Source organism: Sceloporus occidentalis, unplaced genomic scaffold (assembly GCF_023333645.1).
Source record: "Sceloporus occidentalis isolate IW3139 unplaced genomic scaffold, rSceOcc1.0.p SCAF_51, whole genome shotgun sequence".
NCBI lineage: Eukaryota > Metazoa > Chordata > Lepidosauria > Squamata > Phrynosomatidae > Sceloporus > Sceloporus occidentalis.
The window spans coordinates 490,327-515,660 of record NW_028317031.1 but is presented as its reverse complement, the minus strand read 5'-3'; the positions used below and the strand labels follow the sequence as shown (position 1 = coordinate 515,660).

The following is a 25,334-nucleotide window of genomic DNA, read 5'->3' as shown; positions in this document are numbered from 1 at the left end:
CATTATTATTTATTGTTTTATATAGCACCTTCATATTCTGTAGCGCTGTATAATGGGTACAATGTGATACATGAAAAAACACAAAACACTCATTTTCAGAAGGATACATTACATAGTAATCAGTGATGGTGCACAATGGTAATTACCATATTGGCTCGAATATAGGCCGCACTTTTTTCCCCCACTTTAAGTCTTTAAAGTGGGGGTGCGGCCTATATTCGGGGTCTAGCGCTGCGGGGTTAGGATACAGATCCCCCGCAGCGGTGCAGGGGACCTGCATCCTACTCCCCGATACGCTCAGACAGCCTCCCCTGCCAGCACTTTCCACGGGGGGGGGGTGCCGGCACGGGAGGTTGTCTAAGCGCATCGTGCGGACGGTCACCGGCTGCGGAGGTTGTTTACCCGCATCGCTGCAGCCGGTGACCGTCCGCACGATGCGTTTTACCTCTGCCCCCAAGACTTACCAGAGCAGACTCCCGGGTGTCTTGCGGGGCCGGCGGGGGACATCTACGCAATACGCGTATACAACTTCCGGTGCCGGCAACTTTTTCTTTAAAAAAGCACCAAACTTTTAGGGTGCGGCCTATATACGGGGGCGGCCTATATCCGAGCCAATACGGTATTTGATAATAATTATGAAGTCAAATCCTGACTCGTTCGGTAATGGTTTGTTGGAGTGTGAGTATAAAACTGATGTCCACTTCAGAATCAGTAGACTCGCTCTAGCATTTCTGACCGGTTATGGATGAAAATGTTTTGATGTCTGCATCTTGAGATGTTTATAACAACTATTATCAAATACTGCAAAGGGTATGATAGTTCTAAGGTTGGTATAAATTGTAAATCAAAAAAGGTACAAACCCATTTTGTGGACACAGTTCAATGTTGAAATGCCATATAAATGTTTTTTTGTTACAAGTGCTGTTTTCCTAATATAAACATAAACTTTTGCGTATGTTTGTTTTATCTTCATAGCAAAACTATTCCGCTGTTCAATCGCTGTATTCCTCAAAACCCAAACTGTTACACTCAATTTGCTTCCGTCTTGGTAAATGTGGTTAATGAAGTTGACTTTTTCCATCGGGTTCTCAGTGGGATTATGGCAGGCAGGGAAAATGTGATAGGACTGAGCATCCTTGCAGTAGGTAAGCAAATTAAAAAAGCATGATTATGGAAATTGCTTCATGCAACACGTAGCTTGGGAATGCATACACTGGGCATCATCGTGATGAAAATTGTTATGAGATCCCTAAGAATTGTAATAAGGGAATGACGTAAACACACAAAAAACAACAATTATACAATATTAAAATAAAATAAACATTTAGATTTCAAACTGGAGCTTTAAGGAATCCAATAATTTACAGCTAATGAATATGGATGGTTTCTCATAGACCTCTAATGACAGCTTATATATAATTTATATACCTGTAGTGCGGAATTTTTTTTCACCCCCATGCATATAGTGTATTGACAGCATTAGTGCAAATTATAAATCCAAGTTTCTCCCTTACAAGAGATGATTGCTTGTATGTCTTTAATATGCACCAGATTGGGGAGAAGGAAGAGAATACTCTCAGATGCACTCATAATATATAAAATGCAATTTTGTACATCTGCAATGACACGGACAATAAATTCTTTGTCTCCTACAGCTTTATCTGTTGTGATGGTCTTAACATTCCGATACATCAGTACTCTGCTGGTTCACATATTTGTTACCCTTGTTATTTTTGGTCTGATATGTAAGTATGGGCCTTTTCACTTGAAATTTTGGGGAAGTCATTGTGCTTGAGACTGTGTTCTTGGCATCAGATGCATAGATGTCACTTCATCAAACTTTAGGTTCATTGTAGCTGCAACCACGTCTTTAAAACCTATTAACTGCATGGAAACAATTATTTTCTCCAAGCCAGCACATGATGTAGTTGTGCAGGGGTGCTATTCACGGATCTATTTTGGTTTGGTAAATGCACCCAGTGGACTTAGACCATTCAGTTACCACTTTTTAGTTTTTGCCTCTTTATTATGTCCAAGGTCATGGCTGGTGAGTAGAGGGAAACATTTTTATAAGACCAGCCATGGCCTGGGGGGGGGGTTGCCATATGGGACAATATTTAGTAGACTTGTGCATTCGTATTTGGGCGAACAGGAAAACGAGCACGAAGGGTGCGTTTTCGTTGTTTAGCCCGAATACCGAACATACGAACATGGCGGTGGCAAAATGTAAACGAAGACACACAACACGAAGAATCTTCGTGTTCATCTTCGTCTACTAATCTCCCTGGTCCCTTCCCCATCTAGCTTACCTTATCTACGCAGCATTACGCAGCATTTGGAGGCCCCTGCAGGTGACCAATAGGCTCTCTCGCATGGCCCTTTAACTCCTGACTGTGCAACTTGGCCTGGGAAGGCCATGGTCTCCCTGCTCCAACAGTTAAAGGTCCGTATGGGTCATTCGTACGGACTTTTAACTCTTGAAGCGGGGAGACCAGTGGTCTCTGCCGGCCAAGTTGCGGCACCAGGATTTTAAAAGTCTTTACTAGCGACTCTATTGGTCGCCAGCAGGGGGCTTGTCTGGCATCAACCAATGAAGTACAGGTGTACTCCAATATCCGGTGCCCAAGTCTAATATTTAGTTGTTTTGGGCATATGTCGTTTTTTTCTATATGAAATTTACAGCTTTTGTTCTTTGCACTGAAAAATGGCACATGGAGCCGTGTACTTGAAGACTCATTTTTTATTGGGCAGGAGGCTGTACCTTTTGGCTGCCTCCCATCCTTGAAGCCTTCAGTGGGTTGCTTCTTTAAGTGGGGCTTAGAAGATCAGGCCCTCCTGAGGTTTTAGCCCAGGAGAGGAGGAAGGGGATGATATATCCCTATGGGGTTGCAACTTTGGAGCACTAGTTCACTTTTTCAATTGATGAGGGAAGCACAAGACACCTCAGACTTCAGGGAAGGGAAAAAATAATATACCACCCAGTACTCTGCCTGCTTTTTCTTATGAAAAAACATTCTCCACTATGGCATTTTCAGTGCATAAAACCAGTATACTTGCAATGTTTCTGTATATATTGTTTTTCTTGAATGGAAGGCATTCAAGGCATATAGGCAAAATTATTATATAGTAATTTGTCTCTCAGGAGAGTAACGGTTTTAAGAAGTGACAGTTTTAAATTGCTCTTTAAAGAGGCCATGTCTATTAAAACAATAAAATGCAATGGACAGAAATAACTATGACTTTCAGGACAGGAAAAGGAGATATTTGGGCATATGTTTTGTTAAGGATAGCAACATTGTTGTTTTTTTAGATGTGTGTTAACCTAACAATCATTTAAAATGTCATGGTAAAGAAACAAGTGCAAAATGGTTCCGATGGCACTTGGTTCCTTTAAGTTGGCGGGGAATAGAGAACAATTAACCCTGAGCATACATGAATAATGTAAATGATAGGAAAATTGTGTTTTTATTAATAAACAATTTTTATTAAGCCTGTGCTTTTTGCTGTTTGTAAACCGGGTGATAATGTGTTCTATTTAGTTGTCTCCGGAGTGCTCTGGTGGCTGTTCTATGACCACATGCATGATCCCCGCTATGAGCTGAAAACTGGAAAGGAAAACACAATGTTCTTACTTGGATTTGCGATAGTTGCATCCGTGATAACTGTAAGTATTGTGTTTTGCTTAACCCTTTCACTGTGTTGTGTGATTGTAATGCACTTCTTTGTAAGCAAAGATGCTTATGGGCAATAGAGGGGGACCTATTCGTTTCTGAGTCCCTGCACTGTTACCCTAAATAAAAGCACAATAACTCAGGCTTTTAATATAAATTGCATCTGTTCCTGGTCTTTGTGTTAATAACTTTACCCATCACTGTAAATACAGAAATCAATACTGATCCCAGGTTTTGGATTGAATGCTTCAACTTCTTGCATATTTTTGTTTTCTTCAATAGGTCGTACTTCTGTATTTGATATTTCGGCTAAGGAACAGGATCCACATGACTATTCAACTTTTCCAAGTTATAAGCAAATATATCAGTTGCATCCCATTCCTAGTGCTGCAGCCACTGTGGACGTTTATCATTCTTATTTTTTACTGGGTGCTTTGGGTAGCTGTGCTTCTTAGTTTGGGAACTTCAGGTGAGTTAAAAGGTTTAAAATAAATGTTACATTTATGTTTCATTTTAAAGATCTTCTCACTGTACCTAGAGAGACACAGACACACCCTTTTGAGAAGGCCCCTGAGGATGAAACAGTGCATTTGAGGTTGTTAGTCCCATCATGCAGGCGAAATTTGCTTCACATTAGGGTTAGAATTGCTATGCTGTAGGAGAATGTTGTGTGTAATGCCATACATGATCCAAAATCTGATCTATGAAGTATTGTCCAAGGTTACTTTAAATAGCCTTATAATCATGTGCATACTGTGAAAGCTCCAAAGGTTCCCAGAGAGAATACAATTATAAATTTCAGATATGGACCTCTTGTTTATTGTGCCTAGAGGGCTGTTAGTTGCACCTTGTTGATGGCTCATGAATTAGATTAATATATATATATATATATATTTCTGATGAGGCATTTTTTCCTCTAGTGACACTAGCATGTATAAATGTCATCCATCCTGAGTAGAAGCTCAGCATATTGCAAAATTGCTTATTCTCTGTTAAAAGGACACTCCAGCCATTATATCCACTTTAACACATATGATAACTGAGAGGTTCCTGTATAGCCAGTGTTAAAGAACGTGGGGTGGTCTCTGGCGTCCTGGCCCCGAGCCCCTGAAGACTGCAGGTTTGTGTACAAACTGAGTGACTGCTTTCACTTTGAGACTTTTACCTTTTCTTCTGTTCATATAGTATTATGTTTATAATCTTTGCCCCAGTCTGGCTACCTCAGCCTCTGTGACAGCTATATACGTCGAGAAGACTTATCCTTATATTTGAAACTATTTTTCTGCAGAGTGGGTTGTCAGTTCCTTGGATTTGTTCCTGTATTTATTTATGTTAGTCACTGAATTAAAGGTATGCATCTTAGTGAAATTATTAAATGTTTTTGAAAATGATCTGAAGATATTATGTAAATGAGAGCATGAAATCTATCGTCTACCACTTGATGGCAGTACACTCCTGCATTCTACAGCAAATTTATCTACAGCAATTTATTTTTAAGGGTTCTAGACGAGGACATACAAATAATAATACAACCTGTATATTTTTGATTCCTTAATATATCAATTGCTTTGTGGGCTTCCCTTGTTTGAATGTCTCATATATATATATAGATATCAGATACGTGTATATTTACATTAGTGTATTTTATCATGTATTTGATATGATGGATGGCTTTTGTCGCATTTTTGTTTACCATATGTTTAATTTACTTTTAGCATACATTCTTGCTAAGATTTGTAAAAGGGACTTGGTGGAGAATTTATTTTATGTTGTTAAGCTTGGCAGTGTGATATTAATTGTCTGGCATCCAGTGTGTACCTTCTGGCCTTAAGGATGCAGTACTTCTGAGCCCCAAAGAAATCCAATGTGGTGTTGGCATAATGAGGTGGACACAACAGTATCATTATTTTCATTTTTTTCTTAACCATGGCACCTCAGACTTTAGAATGAAAAGAAACTACTCTGTAGAAATGCTTCTTGATCTTATATTTAAGACTAAACTACTACTAAAACTAACGTCAATACCAGTACCTGTGGGAGCCGGGAGGCCTGGTTACCTGGCCAGAGAAAATGTGCTCATCTGCGGCTCTTGTTTTTCACAACTCTTAGCTTTCTGGACCAGTTTTGTTTCCACATGGGTTGTGATCTGAAAATATATAATTTGTGAACTGCAGAGCTTTACTGAAGTTAAATAAATTGGGAGATCTTTAATTTTAATGTGATATTTCAATAGCGATTTATCATGAGAGTAAACGCCGTTCTCTGTATTTGCTTTAATTGATGGTCTTTAGGAAGTAAGATTGGTGTAGATTAAAGTTAAGAGACATAAATGTATTTAATAGAAATGTTACATAAAATAATTACTATATATAAGGTATATAGATATGTGTAATATTTGCTTTTACCATATTACTATATATACTGTATCTGGGATTTGCTCTTACCTCAGTGACACTGCGCTGGATACATATAGTTCAGTGACAATTGCATGTAATTGGGAGCACTGCTGCTTTATGAACGGGATGATACATTGTAGAGCTGCTTGAGAAAGGTAGGTGGGAGGAAGGTAGCTAGACTGACGGTCGATAGGCTTCCCGGGAGCAGTGGGTCCTAATGGATTTTTCTAAAGGATTGGATACAAGGGGAGAGTCGGATGACATGAAATTAAATTATCAGGTACAAGGTATGCAATTATTTTCATCCTTGTAGAATCCATCCACCGCTACAGCTTCTTCATTCACAGAGCCCTTAAAGTACAAATAGGATCAACAGAGTACATCTTAAGTGTTTGGCTATAAGACAGCAAGACTATTTTAAAGATTCCTTCTCAGTGTATCTTACAAGAGTCATCGTTTCCCTCTAATCAATTAAAGTTAGCGTTCACTAATTTAGTTATTTGTTATTTATTTCTTCTTTTATTATATTACAATCTTAAATCTGCATTTAGCTCTAATGTACACTTAGAAGCTATTTTGGAATGTGAATAACGTAAGCCAAACTCAACATGATTTCACTGGTGTTGTTAATACACTTAACATTCATTTTGTCATAGGAAATTGCAGGATCCCTGTTATAATATTGGAGAAACACACCTGTCCTTCCATGGTGTCAAAATAGCGTTCAGATATTGGAGGAAGACAAAAAAACATATATAAGTTTGTGGTTAAAAGTCACTAAAGAAGGATTTCACCAACCAGAGTAGATGATAACCAGAGTAGGCAGTAGTGCCTATGGTTCGGATGGTTAATGCCCTTACACACCACAATCAGTAGTTTAGTATATTTCAGAACTAGCATTGCTCGGGTTCTATAAACCACCAGATTTAATGTGTGTCTTACTTCTTGTAGTATAGCATGGAAATTACCATCTTTGCTATTAAGGAGGCAGCAATCTGAAAAGTCAAAGGCATGTTAGACACATGCAGCAACAGAATAAAACCGTAACAATTACCAGATGATAATTTAAACATACAGCTAATATAACAACACAAACACTTGTGTTAACATTGCAACACTTTGTAAGCGTACCTGTCCCGTGAAATTCATTCAGCCTAGCACCTACTTAACGTAACTTTTTGATACCAGGCTAACAAAGCATGCGTGATCGACCATGAATCCACCAAGAACTTTTCAGGGTCAGACTGCCGCTCTTACAGCTCGTCAACAGTTGAAGCAGCACTAGTGTTATGACTGTAATATAATAAAAGGAAAGTACAAATAAATAATTAACATTTTGAATTGATGTGATGGAAATGATGAATAGCTTAAGGAACAAGGGCAAGGCAAGAAGCAGGAATCTTTCAACTATCCTTGCTGAATTATAAATATCCAGATGTACTCGGTTGATCCTATTTGTACTCAAATGGCTCTAGAAATGAAGATGCCATATGTGGTGATTGTCTATTGTGACTACAAAGATGAAAATAATTGCCTGTCTTCTTAAGGGAAGCCTATCGACTGAGAAGTAAAATACCTTCCTTCCACCTATCTGTGCCTCACATTGTTCTCAACCTGCCAGCCACAATGTGTCATCTCGTACATAAAGCAACAGTGGTCCTCAATTGCAATTTTCAATTCAGTGTAGAGTGTCACGGAGGTCAAAGCAAGTATTTCATATGTATATAGCGATATTTTTATCTAAACACTGGCAAATATATTTATATCTATTTTAACTTAATATATACAAATCAGACTTCCTGATTACCCTGAATAAAAGGCAATATAGAGAATGGCCTTTGCTCTCATGATGGATTGCTATTGAGCTGCAACATTAAAACGGAAAATCTCTTAATTTATTTAACTTTAGTAAAGCTCTACATTTCACGATTTATATATTTTCAGATCACATCACAGCCTATGTGGAAACGAAACTGGTCTAAAATGCTTAAAATTGTGCAAACCAAGAGCCATAGGTGAGTGTGCTTCCTATAATGAAACATTGTAAATCAAGAACCGGTGCCGCTGTCCCAATGTGTTATTAAAACATCTATTCATTATTAATGCATAATTTCTGCACTGGTTCTAGATGTCCCTGTGGTATACCAAGTCAGGACGACTCTAGGTGTGGTCTGATCAGAGATCTGTAAAGTGGCAGAACCACCTCCTGCTTCTACTAATTTCTCTCGCTATACAGCCCAGCACTTTGCTTGCATTTTCCAAAGCTTTGTTGCATTGCCTGCTTATCTTTGTCATCAGAAATAATTACCCCTAAGTCCCTTTCTTCTTTTGTCAAGGAACAGTGCCACCAATGCTATATTCTTCCTTGGGTTTCTTATGTCCCAAGTGCATTATTTTTCATTTATCAACATTAAACTGCAGCTGCCACACTTTAGACCAGGGGCGTCCAATCCCACGCCTATCATGCCAAGTCAGCCAATACATGCTGAAACCTGGCTAGCTGCCCCCTTGTGTATTGATGCTGCCAGCAGTATGGGGTCTGCACTTACAGCGACCCTGTACCAGCATGTACTTGTTGACTTGGGATGATAGGACTGTGATTGCTAACAGCAATCACAGTCCCATCATGCCTAGGTTCCAGCATTTACTGGTTGCCTGGGTATAAAAAGAGTGTGTTTGCTCTTAGCGATCACACTCCTATCGTGCCAAGTCAGTCAGTACATGCTGAAACCTGGCTAGCTGCCCCCCTTGTGTATTGATGCTGCCAGCAGTATGGGGTCTGCACTGTACTGGCTGACTTGGGATGATAGGAGTGTGATTGCTAACAGCTAACAGCAATCATAGTCCCATCATGCCTAGGTTCCTGCATTTACTGGTTGCCTGGGTATAAAAAGAGTGTGTTTGCCAAGTCATATTGTTGATTTTTTTGTCCAATTGTGGTGTGTTACTTTTAATAAAAGTGTGGTTACACACTAAAATTGGACAAAAAATTCAATGCCCAGACAACCAGTACATGCTGGAATCTGGGTATGCCTGAGATTGCTGTTAACATTCATAATATATAATTGTTTGTACAATTTTGATGTGTAACTTACTTTTATTAATGTGGGGGGGTCATTTTCAGTTTCGGCTAAGTGAACCCTGAATTTTCGGTTTTGGTCCAGAATTTTCATTTTAGTGCATCGCTAAAATAAATAGAACTATTTTATTTTTACTTATACAGAATCCTGCATTTGTAGGCCCAGAAATCCCAGAAATCCGTGAGAGAAAAGTAAAGGTTTTGTGTCATTTACTTTATTTTAATCTGCATATCTTATTAAAGGCCATATTTTCTCACAGTGAAAAATGAGTGCGGCCCTCGCACGTTTACAATTCTGATGAAGTGGCCCACTGCAGAAAAAACTTGGACGCCCCTGCTTTAGACCATTCTTCTTATTTACTTAAATCATTTACATTTGTATCACCTGCAAAAAAAACATAACTTACAACTGTTACCTTCTGTAATATCCATGATAAACTTATTAAAAGTACAGGTCTCAAGTGATCCCACTAGTAACAAGTCCTTCATCTGAATATACACCATTAATTACAACATTCTGCTTTCTGTCACTCAACCCACTGCCTTATCCATTCAACTGTTTTGACGACACCCAAACCCAAAGACTGTAATTTATTTAGAAGTTTGGCTCATTCACCATTGAATACAAGTCTATGCTAAATGTGGACTGTTGCATTCCCTTTTAATAGCTGTATCTTCATGTGTTACAGGTAGCGCTCAGGTTTCGTCAGAGGGACTCGTGGAATACAAATCAATTTCTGGCATTCGGTATATGTGGTGGTACCATTTAGTTGGCCTTGTATGGACTAGTGAATTTTTTCTCGCTTGTCAGCAAATAATTATTTCTGGAGCAACGGTTTCTTGGTATTTACACCGGTAAGTTGGCAAAACAAGACTCACTGCTGCTGTCCTTCTATTTTAGGGCATTAGATCAATTATACATTTCTTGTATGTGGAAACATGCTATAGATTTCAGTAATCAAGTATACTAGCTGTAAGCAGTATGTGTTGCTTTACATACATTTATACACATCATAAATCATTACCAGTTAATGGATTAGTGTTTATATAGGAAGTTATTTATGGTAAATTATGTTAGTGTTAAAAATTGGAAGCTTCTGGGTGCCGCCTCGTATTCTGTAGTATGCGTGTCTTGGACCAGCATTGGACTGTCTGCAAATATATTCTCAGCGAAAGGTAAAAGAAATAAGTACAGAGAAGATGTCCAGGGTTGTATTTGCATCTGGGCATCCCCTAGTCACATATAATGGCCCAATGCACGAAAACCAATCAACACTGAAAATATCCATTTGTTCTTGTTTGTTTTTTAGAGATAAAAATAAAGTTCAACACCCAGTTCTGTCTGCTATGTCTCTTCTGTTTTGGTATCACCTGGGAACAGCCATCGCAGGATCCTTCTTGTTAATGTTTGTAAGAATACCCAGGATCATTTTAATATACTTTTCTCAGTTGTTAAAACAAAGGGTAAGTGTATAAAATGCTATGCTTTGATGAGCCTATGCACTTAGTATTCGTTTAAACATGTACATAAGCTTTGTTACTTTTGATTCCTTAACTACTCTGCATGGACTGACTTGTTTGCATGTTCTCATTACTTCAAACAGCGTTTTGATATAGTGCAGAAGAGGATTTTTTTAACATACTAATGTTGGCATCAAGTATATTTCCTGCTACATTTTCCACCCACCATAAGCTCAAGGGGTTGAATACAGCCTTTGAACAAATGTACTAGTGTAGGGTAACACTAGTTATATCTTTCTGTGGATAGTTTTGATGGAGTTTTGTTGTGGGATTCCTGTCTATTCTCATCTCTGTGAATGTCAATAGAATATCTGTCTGCTTTGGGGCTTAACTATAGCCATTCCTTGCTTAGAGGTTGCGTCTGCATCCTACCTTTCGTGTGTTTTTTGTGTTGCTGAGGGATATGTATGTGATTCTTTCTACATATTATATATATTGCACACTATACGTTGCAAGCATAGCATTGTCCAAAATATCTTGGTATGCCGAAGGGGACATATCAAGACGTTTTGGACAACGCTGTGCTTCCAACTTTGTAGGAACCGTTTGGGAAGGCCCTTTTCTATTCCGGCATGACTGTGCCCAGTGCACAAAGCAAGGTCCATAAAGACTTGGTTGGATGGTTTGGTGTGGAAGAACTTGACCGGCCGCACAGGGCCCTGACCTCAACCTCATTGGGTTGAGGTCAACTTTTGGGATTAACTGGAATGAAGATTGTGAGCCAGGCCTTCTCTTCCAACATCAGAAGAGTGGAAGCTGTTATAGCTGCAAAGGGGGACCAACTACATATTAATGTCTATGTATTTAGAATGCAATATGATAAAAGTCTCTCTTGGTGTAATATGGTCAGGTTTCCCAATACTTTTGTCCATATACTGTATATATATATATATATATATATATATATACCCGCATACACACATAAATATATATATGTGTATGTATGTGTGTGTGTGTATATATATATATATGTATATATATATATATACATTTATGGATGAAATACCTTCAATGTGTCCATTTGAAAGTTAGTAGTAAAGTAGCTGACTCAGCAAAGAGATATTTTCTGTCTACAGGATGATTTCTAATCACCGGTGGGAGTTTCTGTGCCGTATAGAACTAGATGCTCAGTTCCATAATGCTGTGATTAGTGTGCTGCAATTTCCGCTCTCGGATGATTGCATTGTGATGTACAGTAAGTGGGAGCAGTGAACTCAGACTACTTTATGTAGCATTAACAATATCTGCCCCACTGTCATTTACAGCTTATTGAATTGTTTATTTTATATTTAGAGGCAAGATAAATCCTTCCCGCTCCATATCCTTTTCCCCTCCAGCATATCTGTGCCCATCAATGAGACAACTCATCCCAGAAACACAAAGGCAGTTTCCTCTATAACAGCACCATGTATGTATTTCAGCTGGCAGAGAACAGGCAATGCACGATAATCCCACTCAGGATGATCTCAAACACTTTGCTACCACTTGTGCCATTGAAGAGAACAATCTCCATCAGCATGTAAGACTGATCAGGCCATACTGGAAGTATAAGATGAATCGGTGATGCTCAAAATAACAAACAATCCTGTATATTTTGGTTTTCCCTATTTTTTTCTTAGCAAGTTAAAGTACCCCATCTGTCTGCCCTTTCACTGCTAGGGAGAGTTCCTAAGAGTGCTTCAGAACCGTATGTGTACTCAATAAAAATAACGATGTGTCTGTAACTATCTTACCTTAATATTATATATTATTATTCATCTTCAGCGCTTCCCTGGGCCTGAACCTAACCTGCTGCTGTACTTACTACTGACTGCCGTGATATCGCATGATATCCCATCTCTCCACCATTAAGAACGATTCTTATAGTGACTACACCGGGAGTGTGTTATACACGGTATACCTTATACTGTCGTGCAGTTACGGAGAAAAAAAAATCTGTGAGGCTTGAATTATCTTTCTTGAGCTTGTTTCGGATTCTTTGTATGAAAGCCAGTAGGAACTCTTTCCATGCCGACCCTTAGGTGACTTTGTGTTAGCGATGCTGTAGAGAGGGAATGCTTTGTAGGTTACCAGGAGCATTCTGAGCAGGGGACAGGTAAATAACTGTTAATGTTGCAGGCTGGTCGTCAGGTTGCTTAAAGACTCCTCGTCATTGATAGCCTTGAAGATGAGGCTTAATCCCCAGTCCTTTTTTAGTGTTTTTCCTTCTACAATACTGCTAGTTTCCAGTCCTGGAACTGTTAATGTTGTTGCTGAACATTATGCTGACTGTTGCGTCTTTGTATTATTAATGATTGATTGTTTCTATTATTGACCATATTATTGCTGTATCTGTATACAGTGGGTTAAGCCGCTGGTGTTTGTGTTGTGCACTGCATCACAGTTTGCTTTGTTTGTAAAGGTAATTTCTGTTCTTGAATATACTCAATCAAGTGTACAGCAGCCTGTATGTCAGTCTTTTGGCTAAGATCAAGCATAGTACCTGTGAGAAAAGAGAAGCACCTGTTCTTCTAACCTTAATGCGGAGGGTGTGAGGAGCCTGAAGCACTTGAGAACCCCTAGCAAAGTTTTAATCTCGGCGTGTTTCAAGTGTGTTTATTGGTGAGGGGTACACAATGCACAGGCGTTCTACTGCCAAGTGCTCTGAATGCACCTATTCATTCTCTTTTTATGATTATCATTCGTTATTTTCCCCACTAGCCCTGGGGGGCCATAGGCATTACAATTATTTTTGCCCTTTTTTGAAGATGGATATCGACTTTTTTTTTTGCATTCAGTAGAATTGTCACAGCAGAGCCAGATCTCTGTGCTGGGGGGTGGGCTGACCTTTTGGTGGCCCTCTGGTTTGGCAGTGGGTTTTGCATATCTCTTTGGGGGGTGCTCACAGGAGAGCTGGAAACACTTTAGCCTCTAGTTTTAATGCTGGATAGATGAGAAAGGCAAGGTGATTCAGAGTGTTTAGAGATGATACCGTACATCACAGGTGTTTGATGTTGGTACGCCATATGCTCACTGGGATTGAACTGGTAAAGGCACTGAGTGCACTGGTTGATCCTTGCTTGCAAACTTTATTTTTTCATCATTGTCCAAACCTTTTGTGGCTCTTCAAAGAAGAGTTGTGCACATATTAGCCCTCACATTTTTTATCAACGACACTGAACGTCAGGTTTTTACAAATGAGGAAGACCAACCTGATGACCATATGTTGCAGGAGTGAACTCCTCAGTCATATTATCACCTTTGCAATGAGTGATTCCATGGTCCATTCTTTTGGCTCACGAGCTGTAAGTCTGCAAGTGTTGCTGTTGTGATTAAGAACAATTCTTGGCCAGGTGAGCCTGTTCATCTATCCCTTTTGTGTGCAACCCTGAAGAGGAAGCAGCGACTGAAACCCAGACTCAAAGGACCTAGTTCATAACCACCCGCTGCTTGGTGTCCAATACGTAGAAATAACAAGATCAGAGACATGCCATCTCTCTCTGCGTCCGCTGCAGATACGGAGTAATAGGCATTCTATAGCATGAGTACTAGAAATCTGGTATTTATTGATTTTATGTGTGAAATGAGATTGATATTATGATGTAGTAGTTTCAGTAAATGTTAAAAAAAAGTCTCCCAAATGTGTCTAAAGTAAAGGACGGATCTTGTATGGTTATGAGATTGAGTGTTATAATTTACAATTGCTGTGTGTGGCAGGATAGTTATATCCTGTGTATGTTATATCACGTTAAAATATTCATTGGAATCCCTTAGTTGGATAATAGCGCTTTGTACATTAAACCGTTTTGTTATTAACAATCATCTTCCTAATAATGGAAGTGGGATGTACTCCAGAGCTTAGAATAAGCAGATTTACTGGCTATGTGTCCTCTTAGACCTATGCCAGCCTGCACCTGGGAAATGTATAAGTAATATGAGTCATTAGGTGTAAGATATCATAACATCTTTATAGTATTCTATAAATGCAAATTTCTTTTGCTGTAGCCAACACGGGAGTCCTTAATGTTCACCTGCTGGAAATCCAAGAATACTGTTTTTGTATTAAAAAGTAAGGCCTCAGCGGCTGTAGGGGACTTTAAAGGCTGCGGAGGCTTAATAATCTTGAAATTGTGCAAGAATATGTGTATGTGTTAAGCCACAGTGGCCACTAAGCTATTTTACAATGGCATTATTATAATAACAAAGCTGTTGGCTCCCAAATACACAGATGGAAAAAAAACAGATGCATGTAGACTTGAGCATGTGTGAAAGGTGTTGAGTATTCTTCTCTGTGTCATTCCCACTTTAAAAAACATAATTCTTATTTATGTAATTGTGCAAATTGGTATTTTATTATGTATTTGAGGAATAATGCAAATCCCTCTTCAAGCCTCAAAATCAACTCAACGTTTTATGTTACTAATGATACCAGATACATGAGGGCTGTCACATGTAAATATAAATCCATAATCTAGTAATATAATGTAAAAAAAGGTTTGCGATTAACTCACTGCATACGGACTGAAACTTAACAGCCTGCCCGATGGTGCATACCCACTTGGGAGCATCTCAGGTTTTAGCTCAGAGGAAAAATCTCCTTTGACTTATCAGTCTGATGCTGACCTCAAGGGCAGTCCAGAACGAAAACATGATGCAAATCTCTCTGCATGAAGGAGCCAACAGCTCCAGACATATTTCAGCCTGTATGATGGGCCTCATCTATAGGGTCCAGTTAACATACCTGTAGGTGCAAGTGAGCAAAGAGGTCCACGTCTGGACTCAACTTTACTCTTTGGGTGGACCCCAAGAGATCCCTGAAGGGTGAAGTATTATGCAAAAAACATTTGAGATCAACGCAACGAGGATGGACAACTGCTTAATACCCTGCCTTACGGTGAGTCCCTTCTCAGAAGTATCTTAATTTTTAGGTCATTTGTGTTTCTACAGAGGAAAAAATCTCCATAGCTTTTTTGTGCCTAGAGGGATACCAACCTTACATCACTGATAAGGCCAATGAAGGCTAAAATGTATGACAAACGTTGATTCCTTTGTACAGAGTAGATGTTACATTTCTTCGTGGACTGTCCTTGTGAAAGGATCATCCTGATATGTTGCTGGAGATTTTTTCCTTTGTAATAGCACAAGGGAGCTAAAAACGTTGAGGCGCTACCAACCAGGAATGCACCATAGGGCAAGCGGCTGTCTTTCCTTGGTGAGTTAATCTTAAACCTTTTTTATGTTAACCTTTAGATTTTCTGCATCGAATATGATTTTTGTTTCTTTTTTCAATTATTAGCTGGTTTGTCCAGGTTTAACATATACTGGGAATCCAAATTCAAAACCAGAATGAGTAATTTCCATGTACGCAGTATAAAATTCAGCTAGCATTTTGGGCTGTCCTGGGTTTATCGCACATCATTAGTATTTTATTGCAAACTATTTTGTTGTATATGTGATTGGCTTGACATTTTCTCAATAGTGGGGTTCTCTACAATTAACTTTCATATAAACAGTCAGCACTATTATTGAATGACACATACGATAAATGTCAGTGACAGCGCTATATCCTGCCTGGCGAGATCACGGAGGTTATTGCTCCGCAGATACTTGCAGCTGTTCAACCAGTTGTTTTCCTTCCAAAGCAACATGTTCTGCTTGGTGGGAAAAGACATTCAGTTCATCAATCTTTACTTTAAAAACATTTCTGCAGCAGAGGAAAGGGTGTGATAAAAATGGTCTGTTCTGTATGCGTCGCAGATTTTGGGCTTGTTTTTTTTTGTGTGTGTGAGGCTGAATAAAATTCTGCTTTCAAACTTGTTACTGTTTTTATTTTTTCAGGACAGTGCATGTACCAGGTGTACATCTCGGTGCTGTTTCTGCGGTTTTTGGTGTCTTGAAAAGTGGCTAAGATGTTTAAATCAGGTATGGTAAACGGCTGAAAAGATGGTATAATGTGTAAAGTCTTCATTCATTTGTTACACCCATTCATTGTACAAGAATATTTTTTGCCTTGTTTTTTTGTAAACAAAATGTTGCCTTGGCTTCGTCTGTCCACATAGAGTCTTCAAAAGAAAATATTTATCAGCACACAGTTTTACGAATGAGTTTATGGGGATTAGGTTGAGAAACAACATAATGATTTTTGTTTTCATAATAATTAAATGTGAAATGTAACAGAAGACCTGTAAAGGTGTCTGTGTGATTTATTTCACTATGTGGAAAGATGCAGTAAACCCTCACAGGCTGCCGTCTTATCCGTCCAAAAAGGCAGGAACGTACCCCAATTAAATGCACCTGACATGCAAAATAGACGCGTCAGCCTAAAATGTCAAAAGCTTATTCATATGTATGTATATTTATTTTGCGGTTTCGGTGAGCTGGTTGCAGAAATGAGAGATCACTCCGCAAATTGTAGGAGCACACTTCAATCTATGTATTGATCAATACAATTGCTAATGCATTTCAAAAGGAAAGTATTTCTTATAGAAACAGACCTTTTCATCTACTTATAGGTGCATGATAGGTCCACTTAGTGTTTGTTGTTTAATACTTTAAGATCTTTTTGGTATATATATAACCTCTGGACAACATCACATTTGAGGGGCCGTCCTAGGACCCCCAGCACCTACCTCCACAGCCATTCTCCATTCTACTGAGAATTGGATTGTAACATAATATCCTGGCCCTCCGGTCAGAAAGACACACCATGCCAGATTGCCAGAGCCCTCCATAATGTATATGAGCTGCTTGGGGGGAGCTCCTATGGAACCAGCCAGTTACGCAGCAGTGGGTCTGCTTCCGGTGTCCTCCCAGAAGTGGAGACAGTTGTTTAGCCAGATCAGTACACAATATATAGCTTATCTTATCATATGGAAGATGTTACTTTTAGGTGCCTGTTATCTCACTTAGCCTTTTTCTTCATGGTTCGGTTTAAGGCTGCAGAAAAAATCCTTCATTCAGGGCAGCATAACTTTAGCATGCAAAGGTAGGAAGGCTCTTATAGCTAGAAAGGATTCTACTAAATGTAATGGTGTTGTGTCTCGCATAGCTAACTATTAGAAGGATGCTTTGTGAACATTGCGGCAGAGCCCAAGAGCGTTGGTGCCCTTTGTGATTTGTAGTTTAAAGGATTGCACGGCTTGTTGTGTAGGGAAAAGGAATGACAGCAAAACTAGATGGTACTTCTCAAACTGGCACGGTGTAATTCCAAGGAACGAATGTTAAATTATCAGGGTTAGCCATTGGTTGTTTTTCAAGTTAGTGTTGCCATGGTTATCATTTTCTACTCTGACTCATATGGACGAGGAATTCAGCTGTCACACAAAGAAGTGATTATTCTAGGCCAGCGAGCTGTACCCAAGAATGGGAAAAAGTTTACTAGAAAAATCCCGGTCGGTTGCCACCAGGCCCTCAACATTTCCTAAACGCCTGACATTTAGTCAGATTAAGGTCAGGAGCATAGTGCTGTTTTACAAAGCCGTTCTTCTGTTTGATGCATGAAAAATCGTACTAAGGAATGTATTTAAATAGATGTGGGATGCTAGTTTACTTCAAAGACATCAACTAGCTGACCTGTTATACTCTCGCACTGTATATTTGTTTTATTTAAATCATTCTTAGATTAAATTAAATCTGTGCAATGCAGTTGCAAAGAGTGAACCACATGGGCTGTACAGTGGGTTTTCCCATTAAACAAAACAAATAGACTATAGGATATGATAAGGAATCAAAACCTTGATCTGAAAATAAACAAAAGAAGAATAAAGGAGAGAACAAGAAGTCCACTTTTTCAACATGGATCTGCTTGCAAGGGGAGCCAAACTTGTTGTTGGGGTTTCATGTACTAAAGAGGTTAGTTTGTCCATCAAGAAAGCTTAGTTGATTTTTATGCTTAATCCACTTTATGGAACTATTGGTCATATCTCAGCCATAGCCCTCTATACCCGTTCATTTTCGGATCTAATAAGAGTCATTGCAGAGCCTCCTGACAGGTTGGCAGCGTTCTAAACTCCCTGTTACCTCAATCAACCCCGTTGAGCAAAATGCAGTGGGCTGTACAATATTACCCAATAATCAGAGACCAAAACCAAATGCCAGTAGAACATGTGATTGTGTTCATTTAAGAGGTCTGGCCAGAGTCATGTGATCCAACATCCATGGCAGCAAAACAAGCAGAGACCAAGGTAGAACGAGGGAATTTCTAGGCTGAGCTGAAGCTTGTTTGGGGGGGGGGTGTGAATGAGATCAGGGTCACAAAGACAACCATGGAAAATCAAAGCCAACCAGAGGTATTGTAGAGTTTAAAGACATTATTGCATGAAGAAAAGACTACACAGAAGAAAACAGTTTGAAAAAATAAATGGGTCTTCAGCAAATGATGCTGATGATTATATCAGTGACCCCAATGGCTGAACCGCTAGATTTGCTGACAGCCAGGCCTAGTGTGAGGACAGGAGTTCTTGCTGAGTTTGAGAAATGCAAGATTTGGCTCACAGTGACAAAAACAGTAGATAATAACAGGATTCTCCAATCTATTATAGGCTGGGTAACCACGCTTGTCTCTAGCCCCAGAGAATGCATAGTTTGTCAGACTGGGTAACGTTTGTCAGACTGCAGTCGTTTTTTGAGCACCATGGAGACAAAAAAAATATTTCAAAGAAATGCCTCACATAGACAACATTAGAGGGATAGTCTAATGCCCCATACAGGCCCACCAGTGAAAAATCCTTATTATATGTAATGTTGTAAGTATTTTAATATGTCTTAGTGAACTTATAGCGGACCCCCACACACACACTGCTGCAGCTTCAAAACTGCATTCATACTTTGCAGACTAATCAATGACTAGTAAGAAGATACTCCGATTGAAACCAGTATGATCACTTTATGCACATGCATGTGTGGGACGTCTCATTGAATCCCCGGAGCTTTTGGATGAGCGCGCTGGAAAAGCAGGAGATGTTGTGTTTGTCTGAGCATATGTCCTGCAAGCCAAGGAGCTGTGGGTGGGAAAAAAGGCTGTGCATGAAAGGGGGGCCTCAGTGTTACATAATATCTTTTAAGCCATTGAAGGAATAATTTTTACTAATAATAATTACCAGATTAAACTAAGAGTCTATCACCATTTATTTACGGCATCATTGCACAGGGTCTTGAACCCAGAACTGACCGTTCTTATTTATGTGCTAGAGTAGTTTGAAACATGTTCCTTACACCTCCTTTGAGAAGAGGTATAAATATAGTATATCCCGTTTGCTTTAAGTAACATGACGTTGCATATATGATATTATTGTTCTTTAAAGACCCACTATGGTGACTAGTTATCCAGCCCTTTCAGTGATATTACTCCTTTACCTAACCGCAAAAAGGACCTTGAACACCTGATATTGCTTTTTAACGGCTTTTAGCGCAGGAAGGACTAGGTGGAACATTTCTATTGTTTTCTCTTACCCCTCAAATCTAAAGGTCCTAAAAAACCAAGCTCTTTGTGGTATGCGGTTAACTAAAGGAACTAATCTTTTGTGAACTATAATTATGGAGTTATGAACAGTAATATGCTCAGCATTTCATTCCATACATGCCATTGTTACATATTAAAACATTGCATAGATTTACAGTCTAAACAAACCTGTTAATGTTATAGAAGAACAGAGAAGAGAAACATAGAAGAATACTGATGTGTATCTTTCCTAAATACACACCCCAAAAACCTACTTTTTCATTTCTATATAAAGAATGAAAGGTATCTCTTTGTGTTTGCAAGTTGTGGCATGTTATTACATTGGCTGCTTAGATACCAACAAATTAAAGAACAGAGGTGATGTTCTAAACTTGGTGATGTGTTAAAGGTTCCCAGTCAAAAGATTGGAGCTGTTGCTATACTAAGAGCTCAAAATTATAGTTAGCAGTGCGTGTGATTCAATGAGCATTCTGCAGCAGGGGCGTACCTATAGTATTTGGTACCCAGGTCAGATCCTGCATGTGGCACCCCATCCCCACTTTAAAGTATAAAGACACTCACAAAAAAAAAATAATGTTAGCAAGAATATTTATTTCACAAATTTGTAAACTTTATGGCAACGGGAAAAAATAGAAATCTGAAAAAAATAAATTATTATCTTACAAATAAATTAAGTTTTTAAATAAATAACATTTGCTGAACAGATATGGTACAGCATAACTCCCATCACTATACACTGAGCCAGACATTGACAGTAGTGCATCATAACCCCCATCACTATATAGTAAGCCAGACATTGACGTGGTAGGCCCTTAAAACAGCATGCATGTGCCACCTCTGCCCCCCAAGCAGCCTGCCTGTACCACCTCCGTCCCGCTAAACAGCCTGCCTGTGCACCTCAACCTCTCTCCCCTCCATAAACAGCCTATAAACACTCACTCATTCATTCACCCATTCATCCTCCCGCACCCCCTCACCTTTCCTGCAGTTTTCACTGGTCTGGAGGCCGGTCGAGCAGCACTGGGGACTCGCAGATGTCTATGTGGGCCCAAAGCTTACTGATGTGGCACCCGCACACTGTGTGAGGAAACTCAGTGTGCGAGCTCCACAGTGGGCTAGAAATGCATTCCTGAAATAGCCTGCACCTTGATTTCTCAGTTCTGTTACTCGGATGGAGATGTTACAGACAGTACAGCCCGGGACTCAACAGTCACTGTGACAGAATGCTTCATGTGAGTTAGCAATGAAACTTAAAGATTACATACAGTTAGGTCCGAAAATACCAAAATAAATAAAAGTTACACGTAAGTACCAAATATGAGCTTAAAGTGCAGTCCCTCGGCTTTAATTTGAGGGTATTCACATCCAAATTGGAGGAAGGGTTTAGGAATTACAGCTTTTTAATATGTAGCCCCCTTTTTTTCAAGGGACCAAAAGTAATTAGACAATTGACTCAAAAGCTGTTTCATGGACAGGTGTGGGCTATTCCTTCTTCTTTTCGTCATAAATTAAGCCGGTAAGAGGTCTGGAGGTGATTCGAGGTGTGGCATTCACATTTGGAAGCAGTTGCTGTGAAACTACAAAGCAGCTCTCAGTGCAAGTGAAACAAGCCATCCTTAGGCTGCCAACAAAATGCATCAGCAGATAGCAGGAACACAAAAGGGCCTGGACGTCCGCGGGGATGGTCGTAGAATCCTTTCCATGGTAAAGAAACACCCCAATGCAAAATACATTTTAATTGTGTAGTAAAGAAAAGAAGCCGCCTTATTCACTTATCACCATGATGGTGGAAACCACTGTGATCAGTAAAGAAGGAATCTGCAATAGCGCTGATCATCACAATCATTCATGGGCCAGTCCCACGGAACTTTCCCAGTAAGGAAAGCCGAGCATGCATTTCACTTGCTGAAGACAGAACTTAAGGCAGAAAGACCCACAAACGACTAAAGACAGCGATATAACACACAGGTAGCAGTCATCTAGTGGAAAGCTGAAACATTGGCGACCTTATTGGGGAAATGTACCTACAGAAAGAACAGCAACATTTCAATTCCTTTGGTATTGGAAAGAAACCATTTACATAGATAATAGTGTATATTTATTATTGTTTTTTGTTCACAATATATATATTACAGCATTTAATTAACCCTTAACTATATCAAAGCAGTGACCAACTCATTTTGGGTGTACATTAGTTTTATGCCACCTGCAGGTCCTATCTGATGTAGAAAACTATTCTATAGATTAAATAAAAAAAGTTTATTAAAACCGGGTTATAGTCATGTAACGTTTTTTTTTTTACATTCAGATCCCAGCTGGCCTAGCTAAGAGTCCAGAGGGAGCACAGCATAAAATTGTGATTTTTATAGAATATATTTAAAGGTTGCATGATATCACAGTAATATACATTCCACTTTTAAGCGGTTGCCAACTCATTTTTCCGCTTCTCGCAGAGGTTATTCGAAGTCTCTGTATATTTGCGAAGTCACTCAGCTTAGTCCCAAACCTGGAGAACAGTGAAGCCATTGTGAGCCTCGCACAGAGCTGGCGTCTACCGCACAGCCGCTCTCATTAAGTAGCTATTGTGATATATTTCATTTCCAGAGATTATATATTATTCGAAGGATCAAGGAGATTTTGATATATCCTCTAATCAATGGGCCCTTCAAATAGGAAAAACATCTTGACTTTCTGCAAACTGTGGCATTTTCTAAACACTTCAGAGCTGCTTCTTCGGTGGTTGAGAGCCAGTGCTGTAACTCTACATAATCTCAGATAATAAGAAGGGCCGGGAACACTTCTGGGGCAGAGAGCTCTTTGTTCATAAAAGGTTTAAAATACAGTATTTTCCCTTCAACAACATAAGCGTATAAATATTTATATACAGAACACGATCAAGCTCAAAGGCCATAGCAACCATCTTTCCTGATGCTTTTTATGTCAGAGGCAAATATTGATGGTCAGCCTGATCAAAAGCTTCAAAATCATGGATCTCAGGGAATTGCTTTAGGGCAGTGTATTATATACTGTATGTATATATATATTTATATATATAGTATATACCGTATTGGCTCGGATATAGGCCGCCCCCGTATATAGGCTGCACCCTAAAAGTTTGGTGCTTTTTTAAAGAAAAAGTTTTTTTCTTTAAAAAAGCACCAAAAAAACATGCTGCCACTCTGTCTCCCCCCCCGAGATATGCTGCCACTCTGTCTCTCCCCCCCCCGAGATATGCTGCCACTGTCCTCCTCCCCCCTGAAGATATGCTGCCACTGTCCTCCTCCCCCCCGAGATATGCTGCCACTGTCCTTCCCCCCCCCCCGAGATATGCTGCCACTGTCCTCCCCCCCCCCGAGATATGCTGCCACTCTGCCCCCCCCGACTTACCAGAGGAGACTCCCGGGTGTCTTGCGGGGCTGGCGGGGGACATCCACGCAATACGCGTACACAACATCCGGTGCCGGCACTCAGCTGATGTGCCGGAACCGGAAGTTGTGTACGCGTATTGCATAGATGTTCTCCGCCGGCCCCGCAAGACACCCGGGAGTCTCCTCTGGTAAGTCTTGGGGGCAGAGGTAAAGTTTAGACAACCTCCCGTGCCGGCCCCCCGGGGAGGCTGTCTGAGCGTATCGGGGAGTAGGATGCAGGTCCTCTGCACCGCTGCGGGGGATCTGTATCCAAACCCTGCCCGGCGCCCGGGACTGCATGTCCTGGGCGTCGGACGCTAGACCCCGAATATAGGCCGCATCCCCACTTTAAAGACTTAAAGTGGGGGAAAAAAGTGTGGCCTATATTCGAGCCAATACGGTATTTATATAGCCTGTAGTGTTTAATCATACAAACACATCCTTGCTTTAAAGCTTTCATAGGAATTTTTTTTAGATTTATGGCGACATGCCATGATTTTTTTCTTTCACAGGCTAATGGAGCGTTACCTATATTAAGTACTAGAAAGCAAGAGCATATGGGGGGCAGATAAGAATTTGATTCTAATCATACAACTTTTCAAAATGTTTTTGTGCAGAAGTAGACATTCCAGGTGTTTAATATAAACTATACTATTGCAGAACAACAGTCTCGATTAAAATGCTGTCATTTAAAATGGATCCTGAAGCTCCCGCTGATTAAGTGTAATATTTTTGGCTACATGTTTATAGTTCTCCAAAGCCTTCACATGCATTTCTCTTGGAAATCAGGCTATATCCCCCTACAGCACAGTTTGCCCAGCATAACTTATTTGAAATAGCAATTTCAGTTCATTTAGTTTTGAAAGACGATGCAGTATTTAAAGGGGTGCATAAGGCGAGGAGTAAATGGGAAATATCTCATTTAAAAAGATCATGCATCAGCCTGGTACCGGTGTTGGGGGTGAGAGGGGAACATCAGGTTGTCAGTACATGCAAAAAGAGGGCTTTAGTTACAAACAATGCTGGTTCCCATAGAAACGATATGATTTGCAGTGATTTTAATGAACTGTTAAAAATGAAGATGGCCATCACTATTCTTTAAAAAGAAAACGGAGTGAATTCAAACAGAAACGTTGAGTAATCATGGATACGCCAGGTCCTGTAGATGAGAGATTTTCCCATGGAGCTGCGGCACCTCGACCTCGTTCAATATTTGACATCAAAGGCGGGATGTGAAACGTGTGCTTGATGAAGGCAGGCTTTGTTTATGTTGGGTTCCACAGATTGTGAACCGCGCCGTCTCCAGCGTGCAATTCATATGTGAAAAATGACATTAGATTTTCGAAGCTTGGGTTAAAAGCTGAGCAGCTCGCTTGCCGTATTACATGAAGGGAGACTGATGAGCATCTGACCAAGTAGCTCTCGGCAGAAACGATTATTTGAAACATTCGACTTTGTGGATACACTAATAATAATTTCACTTGGAAGAAGAGTAATACCGGTAATAATATCAGAATAATGGTATGTCATTTCCCCAAAGGAAGCTGAATGTGATTATACTAATTAAAGTGAGTACTGATTTCTGAGTAAGCAGCGACCTATAAAAAAATGAACTTTCTGTTCTGAGTAGTATGTCTTTTTCTGCTAAGATTCAGAAATTCAGTGACATGGTTCTGTAGCAATTATTTAGAATCCATTTGATACAATCCAGCATAATCCAAAGTAATGCTGTAAATTCTCTGCCCTTGTATTTGGGACCATATTGCGTTGTGGTTATTTAACCCATTTGAGTGCCAGCTCATGTGAGTTTGTGAATGTGAG

General features: G+C 39.7%; 1 protein-coding gene across 1 annotated transcript in view; it reads left to right on the top strand.

Moving 5' to 3' along the window:
- Positions 1-25,334, top strand: part of LOC149288388 (choline transporter-like protein 3) — a 55,243-nt gene that overhangs the window by 27,707 nt on the left and 2,202 nt on the right. Inside the window, exons 7-13 of the mRNA XM_089491607.1 lie at positions 976-1,145; positions 1,656-1,745; positions 3,540-3,664; positions 3,954-4,144; positions 9,840-10,001; positions 10,457-10,610; positions 16,485-16,568. Of these exons, the coding sequence (XP_089347733.1) occupies positions 976-1,145; positions 1,656-1,745; positions 3,540-3,664; positions 3,954-4,144; positions 9,840-10,001; positions 10,457-10,610; positions 16,485-16,568 (976 nt within the window). The remainder of the gene's footprint in view (positions 1-975; positions 1,146-1,655; positions 1,746-3,539; positions 3,665-3,953; positions 4,145-9,839; positions 10,002-10,456; positions 10,611-16,484; positions 16,569-25,334) is intronic.